At 38.9% G+C, this 26388-nt stretch overlaps 2 protein-coding genes across 3 annotated transcripts; both read left to right on the top strand.

The window, feature by feature from the left end:
- Nucleotides 1-816: 816 nt before the first annotated feature.
- Nucleotides 817-11244, top strand: gsr (glutathione reductase). 2 transcript variants are annotated; one of them, XM_062425172.1, is made up of 13 exons: nucleotides 817-1051; nucleotides 1469-1640; nucleotides 2670-2696; nucleotides 2814-2902; nucleotides 4338-4407; nucleotides 4610-4757; nucleotides 4922-4976; nucleotides 5062-5161; nucleotides 5286-5540; nucleotides 7886-7997; nucleotides 9160-9291; nucleotides 9498-9631; nucleotides 10616-11244. In XM_062425172.1, exons 1-13 carry the CDS (start codon nucleotides 1002-1004, stop codon nucleotides 10763-10765), a joined length of 1494 nt encoding a protein of 497 aa, XP_062281156.1. In that variant the 5' UTR covers nucleotides 817-1001; the 3' UTR covers nucleotides 10766-11244. The 2 variants fall into 2 exon arrangements, with proteins under 2 accessions (XP_062281156.1, XP_062281155.1); XM_062425171.1 differs by lacking the exon at nucleotides 817-1051 and having other exon boundaries at nucleotides 1114-1640.
- Nucleotides 11245-12947: 1703 nt separating this feature from the next.
- Nucleotides 12948-24641, top strand: slc30a9 (solute carrier family 30 member 9). Its single transcript, XM_062425972.1, has 19 exons — nucleotides 12948-13040; nucleotides 13479-13616; nucleotides 14596-14778; nucleotides 14966-14977; nucleotides 15090-15137; nucleotides 15345-15444; nucleotides 15698-15790; nucleotides 15921-16003; nucleotides 16423-16481; nucleotides 17015-17082; nucleotides 18716-18874; nucleotides 19272-19407; nucleotides 19508-19547; nucleotides 19636-19707; nucleotides 20374-20481; nucleotides 20816-20981; nucleotides 21441-21570; nucleotides 22780-22893; nucleotides 23055-24641. The coding sequence occupies exons 2-19, from the start codon at nucleotides 13508-13510 to the stop codon at nucleotides 23097-23099; spliced, it is 1725 nt and encodes a 574-aa protein (XP_062281956.1). The 5' UTR covers nucleotides 12948-13040; nucleotides 13479-13507; the 3' UTR covers nucleotides 23100-24641.
- Nucleotides 24642-26388: the final 1747 nt, after the last annotated feature.

The following is a 26388-nucleotide window of genomic DNA, read 5'->3' as shown; positions in this document are numbered from 1 at the left end:
GAGGATAAATCAACATGCATGGATATTACTTGCGGAGTCTCTCAGTTGTCAGTAGGGATTAATAAAATATCTATCTATCTATCTATCTATCTATCTATCTATCTATCTATCTATCTATCTATATCTATCATCTATCTATCTATCTATCTATCTGTCTGTCTCTGTCTATCTATCTATCATGCTGCCCTCTGTCCTTTCCTTCATTTTTTCTTGGGTTTGTTCCTAAAACATACAATACTAAACATGACACTGACAGATTTATATATTGTATTTGATTTAATGTGCTGTTGCAAGAGTGAAGGATTACTTTGAAAGTTGTGACCGGATGTTTGCGTTTTTACCTTGTGTTTTTCTTGACAGCTGGCGAACTGTACGTAGCGTTGGTGCTATCCTTGAAGAAACTACGCTCAAACTTCGTATTATGTCCTTTGACTTCGACGTCCTTTTTTTTCTCCTTAGGACGGCGAAGTCATGACCCGCCCTCCTCTTTCTTCTGATTGGCTGGTCTTGACATTCTTACCCTGACTCTAACCAATCACACTCCTCGTAAGGGAGTACTAGCCAATCGGAAGCAGAGTAGGGTGGGTCATGCCTTCACCGCCCTAGGAAACAAAATAGTGACATTTCCTACCACCGTCTACGCTGAAATCAAAATCTGCCTACAAACGTAAACAGTTGTGGATTGGGTAGCTACGTTTATCCACGCCCACAAAAAATGACTTCCAGCATCATATTTATTCATTTTAAACGTGGCGGTACACTTTGATCTTTATTTTATTTTTTGAAAGCAACAGTTTGTTGTAGCAGACTGTCTGTAAATCTCTGTGAGCTCGCCCGGTGACACAGGAAGTGCTTCAAACCTTTTGTATTTGATGTGACAAAGCAGGCCTCCACCAGCTGACAGTGAGCACACACACACAGAGAGAGAGAGAGGGGGCAGAGATAAACAGCCGCATACTGAAGATACGTCTCATTAAAATGCCCTGAAGCTAACAAAAAACATGCTGTTTGTAAAAGTGTGCAGACTACTTCGCACTGTGTCACTAACCAGGTGAGTAACATGCCAAGACAAGACTGCCTCTCTGCTTACTTAAATGTCACACTTCTTTCTTTAATGCGAAATGATATGACTATAATCTAAAGTCCTAAATGCTCAGATGATATAACTCGTTCACAGTTTAATTATTTGTTGAAGAATTTGCTCTGATTTACACCTGTTGTTGTAAAAACTGCTGTAGCTCATGTGAGGATCACCATGACTATTGTGAAAACAGTTTCTGGGATTTACACACCATTGTTGCAATTCATAATGACACAGCAGTGGCTTTCACTTGACCCTCCCATTCCCCATTTGCCCGACACATACGCCTGCGAGCTTCCTGGTTATGGCAATATTAATCCAGCTAACCCAGACGCGAGCTCTTAGCTTCTTCGTCCTCCCAAAGCAGCTTTTGTCCTCTTTTCGCAGACACAGAGTGATCCGCCGCAGCATGGCCTCAGACCAGACGGCAGCAGACACGATCCAGTTTGACTTTCTGGTGATCGGTGGCGGGTCTGGAGGTCTAGCCGGTGCTCGGAGGGCGGCAGAGCTGGGAGCAACGACCGCCGTGATCGAGAGTCACAAACTCGGAGGTACCTGCGTGAGTAAAAAATAATTTCCAAAAAAAAAAAAAGCCCCACAGTTATCCATCCTCTCTGCAACTTTTGCACAGCTTACCAGCTTCATTGCGAAACCTCCGGACTCCTTTTGTGGAAGTTTTTTGTGTGTGTGCAACAAACATGGTGGGTTTGTTTGAAGTTTGAAGCATCCCAGCTGATAAGCACTCCTCTCCCCTTCCAATGGGACATAAAAACCCAATGTAAATGAAACAGTCTTAACATTTCTGGTATTGAGGAGGGTTCCTTCCATCAGTAATTTCCTTATTAACTTTTCAAAGAGGAGAAAGTGTTGAGACGTCTGACATTTGGTTGGACTATAAGGAAGAGGCTTCATAAAGCTTTATTATTGCAGCGCTGTTGCATTTGAAGGCGTATTAGTGTATACAGGTGTTCATGTTATTGTTTCCATCCATTACAGTCACTTCTTCAGTTTATCTAACAGATTTTTTTTTCACCACTTTAACCACAGGAAGATACTGATTGCATTAAGCTAAGACAGTTTGTCAAAAATAATCCACTTATGTTAAAATAAGGGAATACATTTACATTATATATTAACCATATAACAAGGAGTTAAATCCACCTGAACCTGACTTATGCACTTTTACATATGCAAAAAAGTTTACCCGCCTTGTTTGCAGAAAGTTCATATTAATGTTATTATTGACTTTTAGTAGTATCGTATCATGATGGTGTGATATTACTCTGTTATTGTTATTGCTGGACGTATTGCTGATTAAAAAAGAAAGTTACCAAAGGTTCTTTAACATGTTATTTGTTTGAAATTAAGCAATAAGGAAAGTGCATGACTTCATGAACTTGTGATATACGTAAATCTTTAACTGCAATTATCTGCAAGTTAGAAATAATTGAAAGACAAAGTAAGCATTTTTCAGAAAATAAATTATTTCTCTTTCTATGATGAACATGGACTTTGGGTTTTTTGTAAAATCTCATGTCTTTGGATGCTGTTTCTGTCTAATTTGAATATCTCTTTTTATGTTTTCCAGGTCAATGTTGGCTGCGTCCCAAAAAAGGTAAGGTTTTCTTTCAACTCTTTTTGTAGTAAGTCACACAACATAGACAGAATCATTTCTTAATATGCCTAAAAGTTTACTGACTGTTCATTGTTGTGCCTTTGTCTCTCTTCACAGGTTATGTGGAATGCAGCCGTTCATGCTGAGTACCTCCATGATCACAGCGACTACGGCTTTGAGGTTGATAACATTCGTTTCAGTTGGGAGTAAGTTATCTCTTGGTGTCTTTTTTTCACTTTTTTGTGCAACCTCACTGACCTCCTCTGACACCTGTTATGCCTGTTTCTGGAACAAAGCAGTGTCTCTTTTCAGACACAACTTCGTAGCGTGTCAGGTCCATTTGTTGCTTCACTTTAGCCCACTTCTCTATCTCTGTGCACAAACATGGCTAAGTTAAGGTGATTGTGAAAGATAGGGCAGGAAGGAGTGGCCTCTGCATGAGGAAACCTGAGTCAAGGATATGAAACATTAACGGACAACAGGGCTTTGCTTTATTTTAAGGTAAACCTGTTTGAATTTGTCCAACTGTCTACAAACCTCTGTATCTTATGTGTATTGTTAGTGTTATGTTACAATCTAAAGCTATGTGATATCACAGACCAGCAACATGTTTCATTAAATCATGTCAAAAATGATTTTAGTTCAACTTTTGTTTCAACCTTTGAGGTTGCAGTTTGTGCTTTTGTATTGGATTGCATTCTTTGTTTCATGTTTCTGTTATTTTGTCCACCCCCTTTACTTTGCAGCAGTGGAATTTACAATCCCATGTGAATAGATTGATGTAGTTTATATGAAGTGTACATTTCATGGGATAATCAAATACTGCCAAAAATGTTGGTACTATTTAATTCAAAAGTAAGATGGTGTGATATTAGTGGAATATTGAATAACAGCATAAGGAAATACTCTCATTGTCTACTTATTTATACAAAGAAAGTCATCAGATTTCTTTGGATGATAACAGAAGTATCAGACGTAAGAAGTAAAACCAGAAGTATCGAAAAACAAGTGCATGTATTGTTTGCAAAAGCAGGATAGGCTTCAACTGCCTGGATAATATCTGTAACTGAGCCCCGGCAGACAGCAGCAGTCTTGTGAGCAGACGGTTGCAAGATTTGCCAGTTTGAATCTGTTGGCTAGGCACAAATCTATGGTTTGTTGAAAATCTGAAAGCCTTTCATTCCTTCATGACCTGCAGAAATATTTGAATTTGTGCAGTGGAGCCGCTGGGAGACATAGCTAAATACTTCACTATTTGCTTTTTTGTTTTTTCGGTGGTTGTTTTTTGTAGACTACATGATGAAAGTGTATAAACAGTTGGACTCTGAGTGCAACATGCCTAAATGTCTTTTTTTTTTTACTCCAATAATAATAATAGTTTGGGGCATTGCTGTTCACAGATTCTCAGATTTAGGCAGAAAATTCAAAATTACTGTACTGATGGGATGAATCTGTGTTTTGGCACAGATATTTAAGTGAAGCACATGTTCATTTATAAATCTTTTCCATAAAAAAAAAAAAATTCATAGAAGCATATGTGTGTGCATGCATCCTATGAACACATTTGAACGGCAAGCTTGATTTGCATTAAAAAGGTTTAAAAATATACCTCTTATCTACAATCATATTCTTTGTTTGCAGAACTCTAAAGGCCAAAAGGGATATTTACGTTAGTCACCTAAATCACATTTATCGCAACAATCTTGACAAGGTAAGTACCTAACCATAATACCTTATTGTTAATTCACTGTCAGGTTAGAGCCATTTACATGTCTCACTTCAGGTTGCCATCATGTCCGTCAAGTTGGCTTTAAGCATCCTCACAGGTTCAAGAACTATTTAACTTGTTGAATGTGTTTATATTATCTTCAAATGAAGAAAACATAATGCTAATAACATATGTTCCCTTACAGGCTAAAATCCAAACTATTCTAGGCCATGCCAGGTTTACAAGTGGTCCTCAGCCTACTGTCGAGGTCAATGGAAAAAAATACACAGCGCCTCACATCCTCATTGCCACTGGAGGGCAGCCTACTGTCTTGAGTGAGAATGAAGTTCCAGGTAGGATATTGTAGGATACTGTACTTAGATTTTACTTGGAAAAGGGAGTCATCTTTGCCTGGAGCGCCGTTGTACCTCAGTAATGGGTTTTGTTATAGTTACCAAATAAGAGCACTAATACAAAAGGAAAATGTGCAAAATATTCTGTTTATCGATTATTACAGGGGCCAATCTGGGCATCACCAGCGATGGCTTTTTTGAGCTTGAAAGCCTTCCGAAGTAAGCGCCTTATAATCTCTTAGGTGTTTATTGGACACCATGTCAAAAAATATGCCTATAATTTAAACTTTTGTTTTCCCAACAGGCGCAGCGTCATTGTGGGTGCTGGTTACATTGCAGTGGAGATGGCAGGCATCCTTTCCACCCTGGGATCAAAAACATCCCTCATAATTCGACAGACCGGAGTAAGAAGAAAATATATAGAACCACAAGGCTTTTTTTGACGACGAAACACATAAATACAGATTTTAAGAAGTGTGCGCTAATGAATTACATGTGTCTCCATGTACTCTCATATTCTCTCTGTAGGTGTTGAGGAACTTTGATAGCTTCGTAAGCGCAAACTGCACCAAAGAACTGCAAAACTCTGGTGTAGACTTGTGGAGAAACTCTCACGTGAAGTCTGTGTCTAAAACAGACAAAGGTCTGCTGGTGACACTCGCTACCAAAGATCCAGAGAAGAAAAATGAGGAGGAGAAGATCAGTACGATTGAGGAAGTGGACTGTCTTCTCTGGGCCATCGGCAGACAGCCCAACACTTCTGGACTGAACATCGGCGAGATGGTAACAGTCTTCTTATGATGTTTACGGTAAACTGGATACTCAAATGTACAGATGCAACAACAGATCCTCTAAAGAAACTCAATAGAAAAATTGGCATATGTTCCTAGACAGGCAAAATAATTAAAAACCTTTACTATCCTCATTGAGAGGTGTCGTTTTGAAGCTGGAAAAAGTGCACAAGACAACATATTTATCCATAAAACAGTAAAAAGTGATGGTGCATTTAAGACAGTTGACTACTTTTTAGCTCAGTCTTTGTGTCACCCACACCTTGCCCGATGAATTATCCTCACAGATTATCTTAAAATGTTTGTTTCCTAAACACACATTATTTCTTTCTGCTGTATAAATACAGCTATGTAAAAGAAGTACATCAAATAACATGGTATTGAATAAAAAAGAAGGTTCCATAAAAATGTCTTTTGTATAAAAAGAACCTGAAATAAAGCAGGCATGGGGTCATATGAGGTAAAGGATGGGAGATAATCTGGGAACAAGACAGGACAGATATCATGTAACAGCCTTTGTTCAGTCGTTTGTATTTAGCGTGACTGTTGGCACACCGTGAAATGCTTGTTAGCTCAGGGTGAACAAGCAAATGAATAACGGATTAAAGGGGAAGTTAAATCTGGGTTAAGTTCTGTTCCTTCTATTTGTGGTACAGTACAACGACAAAGGTAGCAAGCTGCAGAGATAAGTCACGTGGTATAGGGGGTTGTCTGTTAAAGAATAGCTTCCCTATTTCTCAAAACTGTCTTAAAACAACAGTCAGGAGCTTAACTGAATACTGAAAAAAGTTTTCCCTATCCCTAGGTTTTGCCCCGATCCCTTACATTGTAGGACTTGAAGAACTCATCTAATGGCCAGTATGAAAAGGAGGAATTAATATATTAATACCACATACTCTGATTTATGAAAGTGAAGATGAATGCAAGGTCTGATATAACTGCTGGTCCGATTGCCAGGGGCCGGTTGAAGTTTACTCAGGGCAAGCTGATTGGCCAGTGTATAACCATGACTGCCAATCAGAGTCATGAGTATACAGTTTAGGATGAGGGGAGAACGTTTCCCTTTGTTTGATAATGTTTAAAAGTAAAGTTAGGCTTTGCTGTCAGCTTCCTGACTCATTTCTAACAAAGAGGAGAGAAAAAGAGAGTGCGAGCGAGAGAGAGCAGCGATGGTTGAGTGAGAACAGTGAGCGGCAATAGTGAGAACAAAGCAGTGAATGAGAGAAATAAAACGTTATTTTCTGATTGTTTCACGGCAATCACGTTCTAAAGCACAAGCAAATAACCATCAAACACTCAACAGATGGTTTACTGTGGAGACAGATGCACTTAAAGTAATGCCTGTTTGATTTTTCCTCCTCTGCATTTCTCCTCTTCATTTATTTATAACAGTTCAGCTCCATGTCTGAAGTTGACAGGTGGCTCACAGAGCAGACAGAAGGAGCTTGAAGTCAACTCATGCACACAAACAAATGTTATTTCCCTCTCTGATTTATTTTGATTTGTACATTTCTACAGATCTTGCAACATCATCTCAGTTCTTGCACACAAGCATTTATAATCAGGGTTATCAGGGTTATCAACTGAAATGTTATTATCATAAATTCTGTTCTCCTCTCGCTGTGTGTTCATTTACTGATCCAATATGTGCCACATTTTATATTTTGCACATTTGTGTAATATAACAACATTATTTATTCATAACTAAAAGAAAACAGTCAACTCTAGAGGGTACTTCACTGTTGTATGTATTATATATACATTGAATAAATCACCAAAATTATGGAAAAGAGTTATTTTCATTTTTTGGCTGCAGGGCCAGTGAAATTATACGAGGGACCAGTAAAACTGATCCATTGGCCAAGTGGGACACTGGAGGGACATTTCAAAGCAGCAATCAGGGAACCATGAATACTTTATTTGGAAAACACAAAATGTAACTTAATCACACTTGGTTCCCTCTGCTCTGTGTGTTCTGGGTTATATTAAAAGCCTCTGAGCCTCCACTATAGGATGAGTAATTTCTTGCTATTGACAGAAAACAAAACTTGCCTTGCTCACTCCTTATTTAAGTTTCTGTTATAAGAGAACACTGTTAACAGCTCAGCAGCTTGTGAATAATAAGTGAGAGTAGAAACAGCTGTATCATGTCTTTCCTGATAACTGTTGTTCATCCCAATTTTATCTGTGACAAAGTTGTTTGTTTGCTTCATTTGTGTTATGAGGCAAAGGACATAGATTGTACATTTTACACTGAATTAGGGGATACTCTTTATGGCTTCTCATTGCGATATTTTTGCTAATTTACAATAACAATATAATCTCTGTGTTTGTCAGGGTGTGACTACAGATGACAGAGGCCACATTGTGGTGGATGAGTTCCAAAACACCAGTCGACAAGGAATCTACGCGGTCGGAGATGTTTGTGGCAAAGCCCTCCTCACACCTGGTAAGAAGTGGCAATAATAACTTAAATCATTTTATAGATAGTGCTTCAAAGCTGTAGTGATGTTTACATTAGAGTCTGGTCAATGTGCGTAAAGCTGAAGCTGTGACTTTTAGGGCATACTCACACTAGGCAATCCGTACTGTGCCCGAGCATGTTTGACCCCTAAAGTCCGGTTTGTTTGACTAGTGTGTTCACTCTGTACGATGCCCAGGCCTTCTTAAAGAAGTGGGCCCGGGCTCAGTTCAGATGGACTCGGGCAGTGTGTGTGATCACTAACCGTGAGTTCAGTGATGCGACTGTCCCATTAAATCCCCGCATTGCATAATTGATAAGGCTCTATAAGGCATGTTTGAGGGCGTGTGTCACTGCGCCCAAAACTATTCAAACTAAGCCACAAAGTAAGTAAAACGATGAACTCCATTGTGCACTTTCTTCAACGCAAAGAAAGCACACTGTGATGACGTAAGTGTGCTGGGGTCCGGATCGTTATACGCAATGTGAGCGCAGGCCAGCGGGGGAGGTGGGAGGGGGGAACAATCGTGCTCCGGCACGGCACAAGGCAACCAGGCTTAGTGTGAGTACACCCTTAGAGGCAAGACTGTAATAATCACATTTAAACACTGCTAGCCATAAATAACTGCACCATGATTGGCAGGAAATGCCTCGCCCAAGCAAATTCTGGCGACAGGAAAAACACGTTTTCGTATACAAGACAGTGACATTTGCATTAACTCTGACTTGGCGTTAAAAAAAAAACTGGTACAGCCTCTGCCCAATAAATTAGCAAACTGTGAATACTTGTGCTAATTTGACAGTTTAAACCTGAACCTGGTTCAGGTCCAACAAGATAAATTGCGACCAACTGACCAAATTGACTGCAGATATAATCTCAGAAATCCATTCAAATAAAATCTTAATAGGTCGGTTAACCAAACAAGACATTAAGTTACTTGTCTGTTGCAGTGATTTTGAAAAGAGATGAGTGTCATTGATACAAATATTGCCACGCTTTTCTTGTACAAATCTCTGGCAGAGCAGACATCCAACGCTGTTTTATAGCTATAATAATATACCTCTGTACTTGTTTTCTGGTTTGAGAATGTGAATAACAGTAATTGTTATTCAGAGATGCATCCTGATGATGTGTTGTATGTTGGGGCAGTTGCCATTGCTGCAGGCAGAAAGCTGGCACACAGACTATTTGAGGGCAAGAAGGATTCCAAGTTGGACTACTCATCTATTCCCACAGTGGTGTTCAGCCACCCACCCATTGGTACGGTGGGCCTCACAGAAGGTGAGTACGTCTTTACCAGATATGTCCTCAAGTGAGCAGTGTCCTTAATTGCTTACATATTCCCATACTCCCAATCCTGGGAGGTGCAAGTATTTTCTTGTGTGTCCATTGTAGTGCAACAATACTTTAATACACTAATCTACAGGTCTTAAATGACTTAAGTAACAAGAACTCTTAGTCTTAACCTTGGTTCATATTTGTCACAGAGGAGGCCATCAAATCTAGGGGAAAGGAGAACGTGAAAATCTACAAGACTTCTTTCACTCCGATGTATCACGCCATCACGACCAGGAAGAGTCTGTGCATCATGAAGCTGGTGTGTGTGGGCAAGGAGGAGACGGTAAGAGTCATCTTTTTACCAGATAACCGCGACTCGCTGCAAAAGATGACTGTCAAAACGTTACAGATCAGAAACCTGTCTGTTTAAAACTTTTCTTACAAATTTCTCAGGTTTTATACAGCTTCTTCTGTCTAGACTCATTAATGTCACCAATGCTGAGAGAAATCCATCATATAAAACACACAAAGAGAAACTTTCCAAGTCTAAAATGTAATTTACCTGCCTCACATTTTGGGTGTGGGCCGTGACTCTTGATATCTCTGTTGCTCTTACAGTGTTGTAACAACGGGTGTTTTTGTCTACCTTCACAATGACGTATATGCCACAACATGTTCTCATCAAGTCAGTGCAGATTCTTGGAAGTCATTCTGGGAAATGTGGGTGGTCAGCTTACATAAGTAGACACAGAAGAAGCAGGTTCAGGATTTCAATGACAGCACAGCATTACACATTGATAAATAATGTAAGAGTATCTAAGGGTTAGAGTAACCGCCCTGAAAACCTGTAATTCCTCAATCAGCTTCTTACTATGAGCGATGATCGGTCATTTCACTTTAGAGACTTTTCTTCTTCTTCACTGGTTTGGGGTTGATAAGACTCAGAAAAAGGTGATGTCACGTGTTTTTGTGCACTGAATCATAATTAATCTTTAAATTATACTGTGATGACTGTTGTGAGGTTGTTTGAGGCCCCTGTCAATCAAATCTAAGTCCTGATGAAATAAAGATGAGTTTTTGAGTGTCAATTCCTGATAAAAATAATTAACAATGTATTTTTTTGAACTTTTATTTTGACAGTTGCACTTTCAGGAATAAATATTTATTGTGATAGAGAAATAATAACATTTGGAGCAAAGTTTTAAGGAACTGTCAGGTCATTACTGCCTGAAACAAATCAATAATAAGTTTTACATTGACCCGTTTTTGACTTTTGTCTCTCAGCTACTGCATTTATTTTCAAACTGAGCTGTCTGTTTTTCTCCAGGTGGTGGGCCTGCACATGCAGGGCCTGGGCTGTGATGAGATGCTGCAGGGCTTCGCTGTGGCCATCAAGATGGGTGCAACCAAATCACACTTTGATAAGACTATTGCCATTCACCCCACCTCATCTGAGGAGTTTGTCACCATGCGTTAATGCGAACGCAAACACCCACCTTGCTTCCCTATATGAACAGCATACCAGGACAGAGTCACCACTGCATACTACTCTCGCATCAGCTTGACGACTTGCTTTATAAAACTTACCTACATGCTTCCATTTTCTCTCATTTAAGTGACCTTATTTGTGCACAGTGTTTAATCTGAATGGACCAAGACCGAGTTATGGCCTTCTTAAACTGTACTGTGGGTCTTGATTATTGATTGATTATTCTGGATTCCATTTTAATGATTGTGAAATGGAGGTGATGGATCTGCAGGTATTGATGTCAAGTGATTGCATTAGAAGTCAAAAGACCTCTCTCCTAGTGTATGTGTTTGATTTGTCAGTCATTTGTCAGATGAATATTACAAACACTGCTGCTCCTTACGGCACCTATATACTACCAATGCAAGGTCATAACATATCTACTGTACTGTTATAAAGAATCAATAAACCTGCTGGTTTTTTCATAAGTGTTGTGATTCCTTTGTCTTTTTTCTGTACCTAGCCTTTTGTATTTATTTTGTTGCTGTGTGTATGGTGCCCTGCCCTGTCTGTGGGTTGGACAATGAGTGAAGAACTTCTCATATTTGGACGGAGGGAGCTGTATTCCTGAATCTGAACAGCAGGGTTTGTTTTTTTAAATAATACCGTATTTCATCACTGGTAATATTATCCACCTCAACCATCTACAAAACACTGAAATGCTGCTTACATGTTTATAAAAAATGAATAAAGATCTGATATCTAACTATAGTCCAGTAATTTTCAACCTAGGGGTTGGGCCCCTCCAAAGGTGTCACCAGAAAAATCTGAGGGGTTGTGAGGTGATTAATGGGAGAGGAAAGAAGGGGGAAAAAACAAGTTCTGATACACAAATCTGTTTGCAGTTTTTTGTCTTTTTCTTTAATCTTTGAGTTTTGGTGAAAATGATGGATCATTTGAACTTTTATTGAATTAAACCATGTGCGAAGGTTAGATGGAAAAATCACTATTTGGTGAAACTGTTATCAACACATTTTTAATGTGACCTTGACTACGTAAGACGTCAAAAGCCAACAAGTTTGGAAACCAATGGTTTCATCTTTAATAATGTGTTGTATTTTAAAAGCTTGTTATATTATCCATTGTGTCAATTGTTTTCGGTTACTGTGAGCAGAAATGTTGACTCCATACGAGCTGGCCCGCAGCCTTAGATCCTCAGGTGTCGCCCTTCTGGCTGTTCCAAAGTCCAGGTTGAAATGTAAAGGTGACAGTGCTTTTGCCATCAGGGCCCCTCGGCTTTGGAACAACATGCCTTAGTACATAAAGCGTGCAGAATCTGTGACTTCTTTTAAATCACTTCTTAAGATAAATGATAAACGAGATAAACGAGAAACAGTCAAACTATTAAAGGATAGTAATGTTGCAAGTCTGTCTTAAAACAGAAATCATGTGCATAAATAAACTGTCTTACTGCTGTTTTATTGCTTTTTGAGTATCCTGCTTTTGTTTTTCTGTACAAGCACTCTGTTTTTAAATGTTATTATTATTATACAGTTGCAATAATAATAATAATCATCTATTATTAAATATCCTGTGAAAAGTAACTGAAGCTGTCAAATAAAAGTAATGGAGTCGAGCTGTGATGATGTGTAATTATTAAGCAGCATCAGATGAAAATACTCAAGTAAAGTACAAGCACTTTAAAACTGTAATTAAAAACAGTTCTTGAGTAATTATACTTAATTACTTTCCACCACTGGTAAAAAAAAAAAAAAAGACTGGTTAAAAAATATGATTGGAACAGTGTACTTACTCCTTAAAATATAATGGTGATATTTTTCCGAAGACTTGGAAACCTCTTATGGACCTCTGACAATTTCTATACTATATACTTATTTCAATTACTGTATGTGTAATATGTTGACCACAAATGCTGTATTTTCCCCTTTTTTTCCCTCTATTTTTCATTTATCTTTAACGATTTTATTTTTATATGTGTATCTTGTGTAATGTTTGTTCTATATGTTCTATTTATGAAAATCAATAAAAAGATAATTGGGTGAAAAAAAGTGAAAAATGACCTTGCATGCCATGAGTTTTAATTAATATCGCGATAAGATGTAACATGACACAGAAAGTAATGACACTCTCGCGAGAACACAATCAGGGTCGCTTTGCTGTCGTCACAGGTCACGTGTGTGTGTTTGGTTTCTAGCATCAGTCTGGTCATAGATTCTCAAAATGGAAACAGATTATACACAACAACAACCTTAACCACAGAAAGGTATGACTTTTCTGAATCACCTCATCTATATGTACTTACTAGTCAGCTGTGGTTGTATATGAATTAATTAAAATGTTATACAGTACTTGTTACTGACCGCGGCTAATAGCTTGCGGTACATGCTAAGTTAGACAGGCTAGCTAAGTGTATGGCTCTGTAGCCTCGGGGATCGGTAGCTGCGGCTCCGTCACAGCTATTAGCCCGCCGGCGAAGGCATTAGTGGACTAGCCGAGTGATTATTAATGACAATAATTAAGTTTGGCACAGTTGTCCGCCGTGTGAAGCATCTGAGTTTGTTTGTAGCCACATTAACGCTAACATTACTTTTTGGTGTCAAGACTCGGTGTTTAACCTGTCTGAATGGGGTGAAGTTAAATTGCCAAGCGGGCAGCTAACACTAACAGTGACCTAGGGAGTTTGTCTGTGACTCCCGTACAGCTAGTTCCTGCACATCGGTACCAGCAAGGATGTTCCCCAGCCTGGCCCACAGACCCTGGCATGTCATCTGCAGGGTCTCCTTGCAGCGTAGGGCGCCTCTGTCCCAGCGGCCCCCGAGGTTCCCCCAGCTGTGCCAAGGTGAGAAGGACCAGTTATTAGCTTCAGCATTTGCTTTCTCTTGAGCCTTGGTGTTGCCCCTTCTATGATAGATAAACGAGAAACAGTCAAACTATTAAAGGAGAGGCTCATAATGTTTCAAGTCTGTCTTAAAACAGAAATCATGTGCCTAAATGAACTGTCTTGCCGCTGTTTTATTGCTTTCTGAGTATCCTGCTTTTGTTTTGTCTGTACAAGCACTCTGTTTTTAAATGTTATTATTATTATTATAAAGTTGCATTATTATAATGTAATTGTGCTATTATAATGTACTTACAATATAAAGGATGGGGGACAAAATCCACAGTCCTCCTGTGTATAAATGTATCTAATAGTTAATCTGAAGCTAACATGAAACTTCAGTCTTCCAAATGAGTCAAATCAAGTAGATATATTTCAACGTTAGTCTTTGTAGTGCCAAAGTTTCAGTCTTTTTACTGAACTTCCACCACAGCTCAACAGGGAAACACAAAGAGGGAATTTGATGCAAATTGGACCGTAAATGTGGCAGATATCCAGTTGATATGACTGACTGCTTAAGCCTCATATGAGCTTGTTAGCTCATATTAACTGGTATGAACCCAATGAATGATTGCAGTGAGGGAAATTTCTTTCAGTGCTCATTAGGACAACTGACTGTTGTTTTAAGACACACTTGAACAATTGTGACCCTATCCTTTATCACATATTTCTCCTCTGTGTCGGGAGAGGGGGCTCCTCCTCTGACAGTGAGGACAGAATGCTCCTTTTATTTCATCCATCAAATCTGTTGTATTCATATTATTTCTTATTTTATATTTGAATCTATATAATTTAGCCTTTAATTGCATTTGTTGCTTTTACATTGCTTACCTGTTTGATTTATGTGGAGTGGTTGCTGTGGCATTTTAATCCCCCTTTGGAAAACTAAAGTATTTATCCATGTACTGTATCTTTCCACCTATCTCATTCTGTGGCACAGGGTGGCAAAGCGGAGGCATACATTCTTTGTGGTTCAGCCTTCCAGACTGCCGTGTTGCTTCTCTAGGGCTGAGCAAGGTGCAATACTACTCTACCTCTGGAGATAATAAAGATGGTCCCCCAAAGACTGCATCCGATGATGCTCCTGTGGCTGAAAAGGTGTTGGCTGCTGCAAAAGTCACAGGTGACAGACTTTTATGTTTTTGTCTAATGACATAAAAAGTGTTTCAACTATTTCAACTATTTGTCTTTCTTGCATTTGGCATTTGTACACAGTAATTACCTGTGTTCCCTTTAGAAATGACTGAAACTGTGTGTTTGTTTGTTTGTTTGTTTGTTTGTTTTAATGGCATACCTGTTAACACAAGCAGAAGATGGTTCTGGTAAGTTGCATTTTTTATTTTTTTTAGAATTCATATCTCTCCCATACATAATTTTGCTTTTAAGTAACTTTCATTAAGTATTATTATCTAATTGAATTGGTTGCCTTTACAGGTTCGACCATTAAGGGGCTGACTAAAACTGAAACAATTCAAGTGAAAGGTAATGGTGAACAACGTTTTCACATATATCACATGAAACAGATTTAGAGTAAAGACTGTGGTTGTGATTTGGTGGGTTTGTGCATTCATGTAAAATATTTTTACATTCATCCTTTGATAGTTAATTGAGAAATGACACCAATAAGGAATGCAAGATTTTAACTGGCATTGAAACACTGTAATATATTTCCCTCTGCCATATGTTCAGTGCGGGCTGTCCTGAAGAAAAGGGAATACGGAGCCAAGTACACTCAGAACAACTTTATCACTGCTGTCAGAGCCATGAACGAGTTCTGCCTCAAACCAAGGTAACTCATGTTCTTTTAAACATGCAGTGTTTTTTTAATATTTATGACAACCTGTATGTTTTGAAAGCCAAAGTATTCTGTGTAGCTGGCTCAGTGCTGCTGTAGCTGAGATGCTGGCAGACGACAACCACCGCACACATTCCTTTGAGTTAATAAGTAAACATGCTGTTGTGATTAGCTAATATAAGACTGCCTGACACCATTTAACACAGGTGTTTTTCTTTTCGTCTTTCCTCCCTCTCTCTAATCACAGTGATCTGGAGCAACTTCGAAAGATCAGAAGACGCAGCCCCCACGACGACACAGAGGCTTTCACTGTGTTTCTGCGGTCAGACGTGGAGGCCAAGTTAGTTTTAAAATCCTTCTGCATGATACACAACTTCATATATCTCCCATTAAACACTGTTATTTTCATTTTTATGAATGCTGTTCTCTATCTTTTCTTGATTAATTTACTTTCATCTGTGTGTTATCAGAGCTCTTGACGTTTGGGGAAGCCATGAAGCTTTAGCCCGAGAGAGAAACCTCAGGAAAGAGGTGGAAAGAGAATACCAAGAGAGTAGGTTTTTCGTTTTCCCTGCCAGCTTTTTGCATTTTTGTGTTTGATAATATATTAATATATTTGATACTAACTTTTTTATTTGGGTGTACCAGAACCAAGCCAAATTTGCACTTTGGAGCTTGCAGAAAATGTATTATAATTAATTATGTATCTCATATAGGCTTACTTGATTGATCTAAACCAATATTAATTTGACACTGGCATATTGTTTTATGTGTATCTCTTGTAGGGCTGCAACTAATGATAATTTTCATCATCAATTAATCAGTCAGTGATTTCCTCAATTAATAATTCGGTCTATTAAATGTCCAGAAATTGTGAAAAATATGTCCCGAGTACATGACTAAAACTGATTAACTGACTATCCAAATAGTTGTCGACGATTTATCTCTAATCTGTTGTTTGCTCACCTCCAGATATTTTTCGGAATCAACAGTTGTTGAAAGAATACAAAGACTTTTGGGGAAATACTAAGGTGCGTATTTAAAAAAAGAAAATCTTCTTATTATCTCCAAAATCCTTTTTGTATGTGAAAGAAAAATGAAAGTGTTTTGTCTGATCACTGTTACAGCATCCCGTGGTGTTTGCGTGACCTCTGTCCCTTTTATTGAGGTCACTGCATCTAAATGACAATGTCATTATCTGTTGTCATTCATGCAGTCCCCCCCTCTTTAACTGTATGATGCTGATGTTATTGTACTGGTCTGTACTTCTCTGGTATGTGATGGTATATTCTATACTCCACTGGCTTGTTTTGTCAGTGTCTCCCCTGTATGCTTTGTGAGAGAACTATATATAAGTTTATAAATGATAAGAAGGCAGGAAATGCATAACACATGTATATTTGGTTTAAAGTCAGTAGCTAAATTAATTAATTTTGACTAGAATCACTATGCGGTAGGTGAATAGTAGCAAAACACCCACTACACTGGCTAACAGATGCTTTTCTTCTTTCTTCTTCAACTGCACATTGCAGACAATTCACATCTTCTTCTTTGTTTCATAAAGCCTCGATCAGGCAAGAGGACAACATTTCTAGAAGGGCCAGGAAAGGTGGTCATGGTCGCTATTTGCATGTGAGTTTTTATGCTATATTTCTCTCTTCTTGCTGCTGAATGCTTTTTGGTTTTGCTGCAATGTTTTTCCCAACGACTTTACTTAGCTGTAGTACGCACAATAGGAGGTATTGGATTAGACTTAAGAACCATTAGTCTGTTCTCAGCAGGGTTACTACATATAGTATAACGAAAAGTATGAGTGTAACTTTTCAGATCTTGAAAAGCTTGAAAACAAAAACAAAATCTATCCCTGATAAAGTTTGTTGCTGAAACAGATTCTAACTGTTAATTATAAAGAAATATTTTGTGCTGTAGAATTTTGACTCTTTACTGCTAGCGTGCGTTATAATGACACAGACTAGTAGCAGGGGAATCTTGTTCTCACATGAGCTCCAGTGGCCTATTTGATTAGGATGATTGTGTTAGAGGACATGTGCAATCACATGAACAGCAGACACACAGGACTCAATTACTTAAGTGCATATTGCAGGCGAGATCCGGTCTGGGTGCAATTTCTGTGATTCAGAAGCATCATAACATAAAACATGAGAGATTTTTGCATCAAACAGAAAAAAGTTGAAGTTCAGCTGTAATTAAATTACTACAGCAAACGCATCTGTGTTCTTTATGAAAAAAAAGAAACCAAAAGGGATAAAATGTAGATTTCATACTCTTTGGTTAATTCTGCAGAATACTTTTTGTCATCCGCCGACATACATGGAAAACTCGTTTCCATTAAGTTAATCAAATATATGCAGATAGACAGTCTAACGTGTGTCTTGTGACTGATCAAAAATCACTAGTCTGGTTAGATGCTGGTGTGGTCCACTACCACTGCTAACAACATGGTCTGCCTACGACATGTACATTGCTGTGCAAAAATGTAGGCACTAAATGTAAAGTGAGGATACTTTCAGAAATAATGCTGTTTTTATTTATCAGTTAAATTCATATAGAGTTCAGTAAACAGAATAAACCTAAATCAAATCAGTATTTGGTGTGAATAGCTTTGCCTTTCAAACCACACCAGTTCTCCTCAGTACACCTGCACAAAGTTTTTCAAAGGATCTGGCCGGTCAGTCGTTCCTGCATCTTGGTGAACTTCCTGCGTGGATTTGTGTGGATTTAGGCTCAGTTGCCTCTTTCCCATCATGTAATCCCAGACTGACTCCAGGATGCTGAGTTCAGGACTCTGTGGGGGCCAAACCATCTGTTGTAGGACTAAATATTTTGCACAGTACTGTAGCTACATTGCAAGTTTGTTTACTTTATCTTTCGTTCCGTACAGTGACATACTGGCACTCTGGCAGCCCACCAGCTGTCCTGAACACATTTTATTCTTTTATTATAATAAAGGGCAATTTGGACTGCAAAAAAGTTTGACCAAATGTGTTTTCAGTTGGACTTTTAGTAGCAAAAAATAGGATTAATTGTCGCTTGTTAGTTCAGTTGGCTTCAAACTATTGGAAACTTAAACATCCAACCAAATAGTTTTTTGCTTGTTGTTCACATTTGCCGTCCAGCATCAACAACCTGATAAATATGTGAACCACCTCAGCCATAGCTACTGTTTACCATTAAGTAATCTTGCCCAGATAAACTCTTTCATTGCCCTGTGACTGTTTCATTTTCTGGTTTTCTTTGTCCGCAGCAATGGGCTGAATTTCTTTTTCAAGCTCCTGGCTTGGGTCTACACTGGATCAGCTAGCATGTTCTCCGAGGCCATCCACTCTCTGGCCGACACCTGCAATCAGGCCCTGCTTGCTCTGGGAATCAGCCAATCAGTCCGCAACCCTGACCCTGGGCACCCGTAAGCACCACACCTATAATAAACTATATTACTAGAAGAAAGATGATGAGTGGAAATTGAGTCTTCCCCAAAGAATTTTGGTCCATTGTTACACCAAAGAGTCGAAGTAAAGAGTGAAAGTAGAAGTAGAAGTATCGCTTGAATATTCAACATTGAACGCTATCACAACACTATGACAAGACAAAAACATCAGGCAGAAGTCAGACAAAAGACCAGCGATTTCTACCAAAAGCTTTCAATAAACTAAGTTTGGTAGAGTCATTTTTGTCAGCCCTGGTGAAAAATCTCCAAATGTTACCCTATGATATCAAATTAATTGGGGTCTGTCATTACAGTACCTGCACCTACCTACAGCTGCCTAATCCAGTTTTAATGAAGACCCTTTGTCTTTTTCCAGGTATGGCTTCTCCAACATGCGTTACATCGCCTCCCTCATCAGCGGCGTGGGTATTTTTATGATGGGAGCAGGCCTCTCCTGGTACCACGGCATTATGGGACTGCTGCACCCACAGCCCATTGAATCTTTGCTATGGGTGAGTGTCTGGATTTAAATCTTTCCTGTAATCCAAGATTAAAAAAAAAAAAAATTAAAAAAAAAAGATCCATCAACTGTGTTATAATCCTCTGTTCCAGGCCTACTGTATTTTGGCAGGCTCTCTGGTATCTGAAGGAGGTATGTTACAATAAAATGCATCTTCTGTGACATTTTGATATTGTGCAATTTGTACTTAAACATCTATTTCTGTGTTTTTCTTTTTCAGCCACATTGCTTGTAGCCGTCAATGAGATAAAGAAGAGTGCCCAAGTGCATGGACTCTCTTTTTATGAATATGGTTTGTACAACAAAAAATATTTTAGTGTAAATTTCTGTGTAATAAATGTTTTGAACTCAATTTTCCCCTCACTTTACAATATACCTGCAGTAATCAGCAATTTACTTACATTGTACTCCCTTTTTCCAAACCACATGTGTAATCTCCGCTCTTTTTCCAACAATATACTCTGTGTAATGACTAATTGCCACGCTTAAACAAGCAGTGAGGGGCTGCTTCCAATAAATGTCCAGATATCTTATACAAATCTTCACATTTTACCAGTGCTGTCCCAGGATTGTTCACTATGTATAAACACGAAATAATTAGGCAAGATAAACTGATTGTAAAGTGGCATAAACATGAATAACAAATATATACATTTAAATGAACATGGCTCCTGCACTCTGAGAGAGAAGTGCTGCAGTGTGCTTAGATCTGGGCAGATGCAAGAGCCAACTTGAATTCACCTAACATCAGTTTAATATGGATGAATCTCACATCAGGAGTGAAATGAGACCAGCTGTTTTCTGTCACTGCAGACAGACCGTTTCATTCAGTGATTTGCACGTTGTGAAGGAAAGTACGAAATCAGAAGACGCATTTCTGACAGCAAATGTAAATGTTTTCTGGATGAATCCCAAATTTGTATGACGTGGATAAAAACTGCTTGTTTTACATGTGTAGTGATGCAGAGTCGAGATCCCAGTACTAATGTCGTGCTGCTGGAGGATGCTGCTGCTGTGCTTGGCGTAATTATGGCCGCCAGTTGCATGGGGCTTACCTCACTCACAGGTAAGCAAAAATACAGAGAGACCCTCATCAATGAAAAAACAAGACCCCAAACCCTGTATGACATACTAATAGTGTATCTGTTAGTTTCAGTGTATTCTTGTTGTCTATAGTTACATAAGCACTTGTTCTAAACCATGGGATTAGAAAGTTCAGACTTTTATTGCTTCACTGTATCATCATCTTTTTTCTATACTAGAATTTATTGTTCTCCTGTTCATGTGCCAGACGGCACTCAGGATAAGCCTCTGTCTTTTTGTGTTTATGAACTTTGGCCTCTAAACTATTATTTTAAATTTCCGTTTCTTTTCTTCTGCCCCTCTCTGTGTTGTCCCAGGTAACCCGTACTACGACAGTTTGGGCTCCCTGGGCGTGGGCACGTTGCTGGGCGCCGTCTCGGCCTTCCTGATTTACACGAACACAGAGGCGCTGCTGGGACGCTCCATACAGGCTGAACGCGTTCAGAAGCTCACAGAGTTCTTGGAGAACGACCCTGCTGTAAGGTCAGCAAACGCACAGACGCACACATTCAACCGCATGGCTGTTAAAATGTGAACCAGGCATCGACATCAGGTCTGGAATCATTAATGTGAATCCAAATAATCACAATCAACCACCAAGTGAGTGACTGCACATGGTCTGACATAGACTTTATGGCTTCACTAATGTTAATGGACAACATTCAGAGTTATAAATAGACCACGTGGTATTTATTGGTCTTTACATGCAGCTTTCTTTATGGTCACAGTACACAGAGCAAAACATAGTGAAAACATGGATGTGTGAATAAGAAACAGTTTTGGTATTGTGACCTGTTTCATTGTACGTTTTATCTACACAGATTTGAACATTTTGTCATAGAAATCCTCAGCAGCAATGCTCTGTTCTCATACTAAGTTAAAGTTGTATAATTTTTCCACTTGACAGCCCCAGAGATTGACTGATACTTTTATTTTGAGCAGGGCTATCCACGATGTGAAGGCCACTGATTTGGGCCTCAGTAAAGTGCGCTTCAAGGCTGAAGTTGACTTTGATGGCCGAGTGGTGACACGGTCTTATCTGGAAAAACAAGACATTGACCAAATTCTCAATGTAAGTTTTTTTTTCCTCTCCTTTGGTATAAATATTTTTTACACTGTCAAAAACATCATCATATTGTAAGGTTTTGAACTGCATCATGAATCTTCCTGACTGCCTTTTTTTGCTGTCAACTCATTGCTAACGACAGACACATGATCAATAACGCCAAACCCAAGTCAGTTTCATTCCAGGATAATTGATTTTATTTTTCTTGTTAATGTCATCATGACAGTTGTATGTTGTGAGAGAGTGAACAAAATGTCATCATTTACCTATAAATATTACTTTTGACTGTATATTTTTATGACAGCAGCAAGCTCTGCTGCTCAGTGCATAAGGATACTTCATCCTTACAACACAATAGTACTCACACTGTTGTTCACACAGGGTCTTGTAATAACTTAAGTGTTATTGCCTCGTAGTAATTATTAGGTATAGTGATAAGTCAAAGGATTGATTCCAAGTGTTCAAGTCTTGAAACAATAATCAGGTGCTTGTATGAAGATTGAAGCAGGTTTTGCTCACTGTAATCATTCCTCCTGTTTATACTGGACGTAAAGATCCCTTCCTAATGTGTGTATAATGAAAATAATGGGGGACAAAATATACACTCCTGATTTTGTGTAAAACCTTGTTCCAGCTCAACAAGGAAAAAATGTCCATGAAAACAAAAAGAAGGAATTTTGTACTAAAAAGATTTTCACTTTATTTGACTAAGTCTGACTCAAATTATTATCACTTTTCATTCAATCAATTTTTGCACAAAATGAGAACTCTGGATTACATTAAAAGAGCATTAGGAAGGAGTCTTGTACTGGTCAGTATGAACCAGAGGAATGATTACAGCAATTAAAACCTGTTTCACTGTTTCATATGGACACCTGACTTTTGTTTAAAGACTGACATGAAAAACTGTGAAGCTATCTTTTAAGTAAGTTCCAGGCATGTTTTTGTTGAAATGTATTCTACTCTGTGGAGCACCCACATTTAATTTAAATTAACATTGATGGATTTTTGGGTAATGCATCATTATTGTCATCATTACATCACCTTCTTCCAGTAGATGCCTGCTCACTTCATATCAGTGACCACATAAAAAAAACAAAACATATAAAACTCTCTCAAACCTTTCCAACTTTAGCAGAAAATATTGTGATCTTACGTATTATTGTCTTTTTTTTTTACTGATAAAGCTTGTTGTGCACTTTATTGTCTCTGCAGGAGATTCAGCAAGTGAAGACCCCCGAGGAGCTGGAGATCTTTATGCTGAAACATGGAGAGAACATCATTGACACCCTGGGGGCTGAGGTGGACCGCTTGGAGAAAGAACTCAAGGTACCGAAACATCAAAATGAACGCTTTCTGCTTTCTAGCTGTTGTCCAGCTGTGACCACACTACAGCTTGAAACTGTCTCTCTTAGTGCTTCAGATTGTTTGTCTTGTTTTTATTTATTCAAGGTCATTTTATAAGCAGGGATTTGTTTTATCTCCCACAGCAACGTAACCCAGAGGTTCGTCATGTGGACTTGGAGATATTATAATATTTGCTGAGTCTCTACTGTAACGGGAACCTACCAGAAGAAAAGGTGAAAGGATGGCCAAGCCTGCCTCCGCAATCTGCCTCCCATTCTGAAACAAAACAAACCTCCGTCTTTGCCCAAGTCATCAAGTCTTACTGTAGGAGAGCCCAAAACCATATACAAGGACAATGTCGGGGCAATAATTGTGCTTTCTTTGAGTTGCTTGAACTTAGTCGTGAGTTAGTTGTACCGAGACTTTACGCTCCAGTGCGAGTTTCTGGTTAAAGACTGTCATTAATCCTTGAATTTTAAGAGAAATGTGAATCTGTGTCACAGTTCACACAAAGGTACAACAGTGTAGTCTGGTTTTTGGCTTGTATTCATTCCTCCATGTGATTGGGTTTGGTTGAAATTATGAGTCTTTCAGAATCAAGAACAGGACCAGTATCAGTTCACAGACTTGTACTTAACTTTAATGTTATGCTTGATCCACAGTGATAGTGTTTCCTTCATTAGTACAAAGGAAACCTGAGAGCTACATATTCAAACAGGACTTATTTAATTGCTAGAAAATATATGTTTTTCTTTCTGTTAATGTTAAAACTGAGGAACTGAAAATGCCGAGATGACAGAATTTGTAAAGAATAGCTTTGTATTGCAAATACTTGAAAAATATGCAAAAATATGTTAAGACTTTTCATTTGATTTATAATATAGAGTGATTTTATGTTGAATACAATAGCACCTAACAAGCATCAGCTTATGCAAAAGTATATTAGAAAACTTTAACAAATGTATCAATGAAACCTTTATTAGGGATCTTAATCTTTACAGATGGTTAAATAATAAAAAAAATAAACACTGTTACAAGCCAGGAATGTAGGCAGTGGCATCCCTCTCTTTGCCAGCTCCAAACTCAAAAATGTATTTTACTCTCAAATTTTAGGTTAAGTAACTTTGTCTCGTGAGGTTGGCAGCTGATCAGGAGATGACTGATTGTACTGTTCCAAAGATGGGATGAAAATGTCCTCGCCCCTTTTCCCACCCATTTTAAATAAATTGTCTATAATGACACAAAGTGTCACTCAAATGGACAATCCCCACATCATTCAGCTTTCATCCTGTGTTGAGCTGTACAAATGGCTGTCAAACATGGAAATGTCAATGTTTCAGTATCTCAAAATGTAACCAGTGTACAGTGTGTGTATACCAGATCATCAAGTGAACTTTATCTTATTATGAAACATACTTAAACTGTGCTTTCACTTCAAGCTCTGTATTTACTGCCAGCACACAGTTACAGCTGCAGCATGGGACACACCTGCCTGCTAACAAAGTTAAACCTCTCATTCTGCTTCAGGAGGTGGGCCGGCCAGAATCATTTCATCTGTGTTGGGAGGGTTAAAATATATATTTTTGAAGGTGTTAATAGTGTAATATTTCCCTTTGGTTATTATGATGTTGCCACTGCTGAAGGAGTTGGAATAAATTTGAAATAATTTATTAAATTATTTTGCTTTCCTTTTTGGCATGCATGTGTATTTCTTTCCTTTTTTCATGTTATGTGACAGCTCTGCTTTATATAAATATCATGTATGCTTTATGTAATGTAAAGTATATACTATGTGATTACAATAATATGTTCTGGACAGTATTGCCTCGTTTCAACATCTTCACAACATATTGGGTGTCTTGCAAGAGTTTAGACTGCACTTTGAATGACCGTTGTAGTATTTGGGAATACCTTTACTTACATTAGCGCATCTAAACAGAAAAAGGTGAATTTTCCAGCCTTGGTATAGGAGAGGAGGCCTGTTTCCTGTTTAAAGCTCAGATGGTTGACTGGAATGTAAACCCAAGTCCATTAGATGGTGCAGTTGTATGGATGATAGAGAAGAGAGGAGGAGGGGGGCGCTAGCCTGTGCGCTGACGTCAATAAAAACAGTCATTTCCAACCAGGCTGCGCATTGACCGACCATTCAAAACATTACGCACAGCATCGCGGCTGGACCACACTAGACTACTCGACTGAAATAATTTTTCGCCGAGCCCGGAGAGCGGAGAAAATGCGGACAAACGCCATTGCAGGTTTTTGACCATTGAATGTTGTCTTCACATTTTGGGTGTTGCGCGCATATCAGTGTCATGTCTCCTCATGCCATTCCCAAGTCAGTTGTGCCAGTGCCACTGCCCATCTCGTTTCCTTTCATGTCTCCCCTCCTCGGGTTAAGGTTCGCTTTTGCACGTTGATTAAAAAACAACAACCAGATCATCTGTCTGATTTGGCTTTTTCTTATTATAAAGAAAACATACGTCGAGGCGCGCCTGTCACGTCTTGAGATCACCAAACACAGCTTCAATCCCTCCGCAGCCCTCTGCACATTACATCGTTGCTTTTTGCGATCATGAATTGGGTTAAGGTACGAGCGACTTTTAAAAATGTGGTGTTTTTTGATGTATTTGTCAATGCATCCTTTTTTTTTTTTCTTCCAACATTTTCGTCTCCAGGAGCCCACAGATGGGGGCGCAGTAAACCTGCACAGTTGGGCTCTCAGATTTTCATGCAAACCTCCCTTCCATCACCACAAGCCTGTGGTTACAAAATCCCAAACCCCATCACTCTTCGGTGCGCTATTGAATTAAAGCAAGAAGACTCTGTGCAGCAATATATATATCACCTCCCATTGCCCATACATGACCTAACCTCATCAACCTTTTTTTTTTCTTTTTCTTTTTTCTTTTTTCTTTTATACGCCTGTGTGTGTGTGTGTGTGTGTGTGTGTGTGTGTGTGTGTGTGTGTGTGTGTGTGTGTGTGTGTGTGTGTGTGTGTGTGTGTGTGTGTGTGTGTGTGTGTGTGTGTGTGTGTGTGTGTGTCCCCTCCCCTAAATAATCGATTTGGTTGCTGTTTCAATCACAGGTGCAGGAGCATCTAGAACAATCCAGGTAGTGTGCGATGATGGCAGGGGAAGTCTTCACGGCGGAGGAGTATCATCATCACCACCACCACCATCCTCATCATCGTTACCATGCTCTACGCTTTTAGCCTCTTTACAGTGCTGCCTTGTCTAATCATGTTCAAGCAGCATTGTACAGGGCTATGACAGCATAGAGAGCTGTGCTGCTGCTGCCGCTGCGCTGCTTCGTTTCCCTGACCCCTTGGATGGCAGCCAAATGACATCATCCATTAAAAACACAAAACGGCGAGGATTGCATGTCATTCAGGGTTATCGGAGGGATGGTTGGCTCGACAGTGTGATAGTGGTGTGTCTTCATTTTCATGCTGGAATTGTGAAAAAATTAAAAAAAACT

Source organism: Scomber scombrus, chromosome 9 (genome assembly GCF_963691925.1).
Source record: "Scomber scombrus chromosome 9, fScoSco1.1, whole genome shotgun sequence".
Taxonomy (NCBI): Eukaryota; Metazoa; Chordata; class Actinopteri; order Scombriformes; family Scombridae; genus Scomber; species Scomber scombrus.
The sequence above is the reverse complement of the archived record's forward strand: the minus strand, read 5'-3'. Positions and strand labels throughout refer to the sequence as shown.

Coding starts and splice junctions, on each gene's coding strand:
- slc30a9 (XM_062425972.1), top strand. CDS start 13,508: ATGTTCCCCAGCCTGGCCCACAGACCCTGGCATGTCATCTGCAGGGTC. Junction 15,138..15,344: donor TGAAACAATTCAAGTGAAAG/GTAATGGTGAAC, acceptor CCATATGTTCAG/TGCGGGCTGTCCTGAAGAAA. Junction 15,791..15,920: donor CGGTCAGACGTGGAGGCCAA/GTTAGTTTTAAA, acceptor GTGTGTTATCAG/AGCTCTTGACGTTTGGGGAA.
- gsr (XM_062425171.1), top strand. CDS start 1,386: ATGGCAATATTAATCCAGCTAACCCAGACGCGAGCTCTTAGCTTCTTC. Junction 1,641..2,669: donor ACAAACTCGGAGGTACCTGC/GTGAGTAAAAAA, acceptor TATGTTTTCCAG/GTCAATGTTGGCTGCGTCCC. Junction 5,541..7,885: donor GACTGAACATCGGCGAGATG/GTAACAGTCTTC, acceptor TGTGTTTGTCAG/GGTGTGACTACAGATGACAG.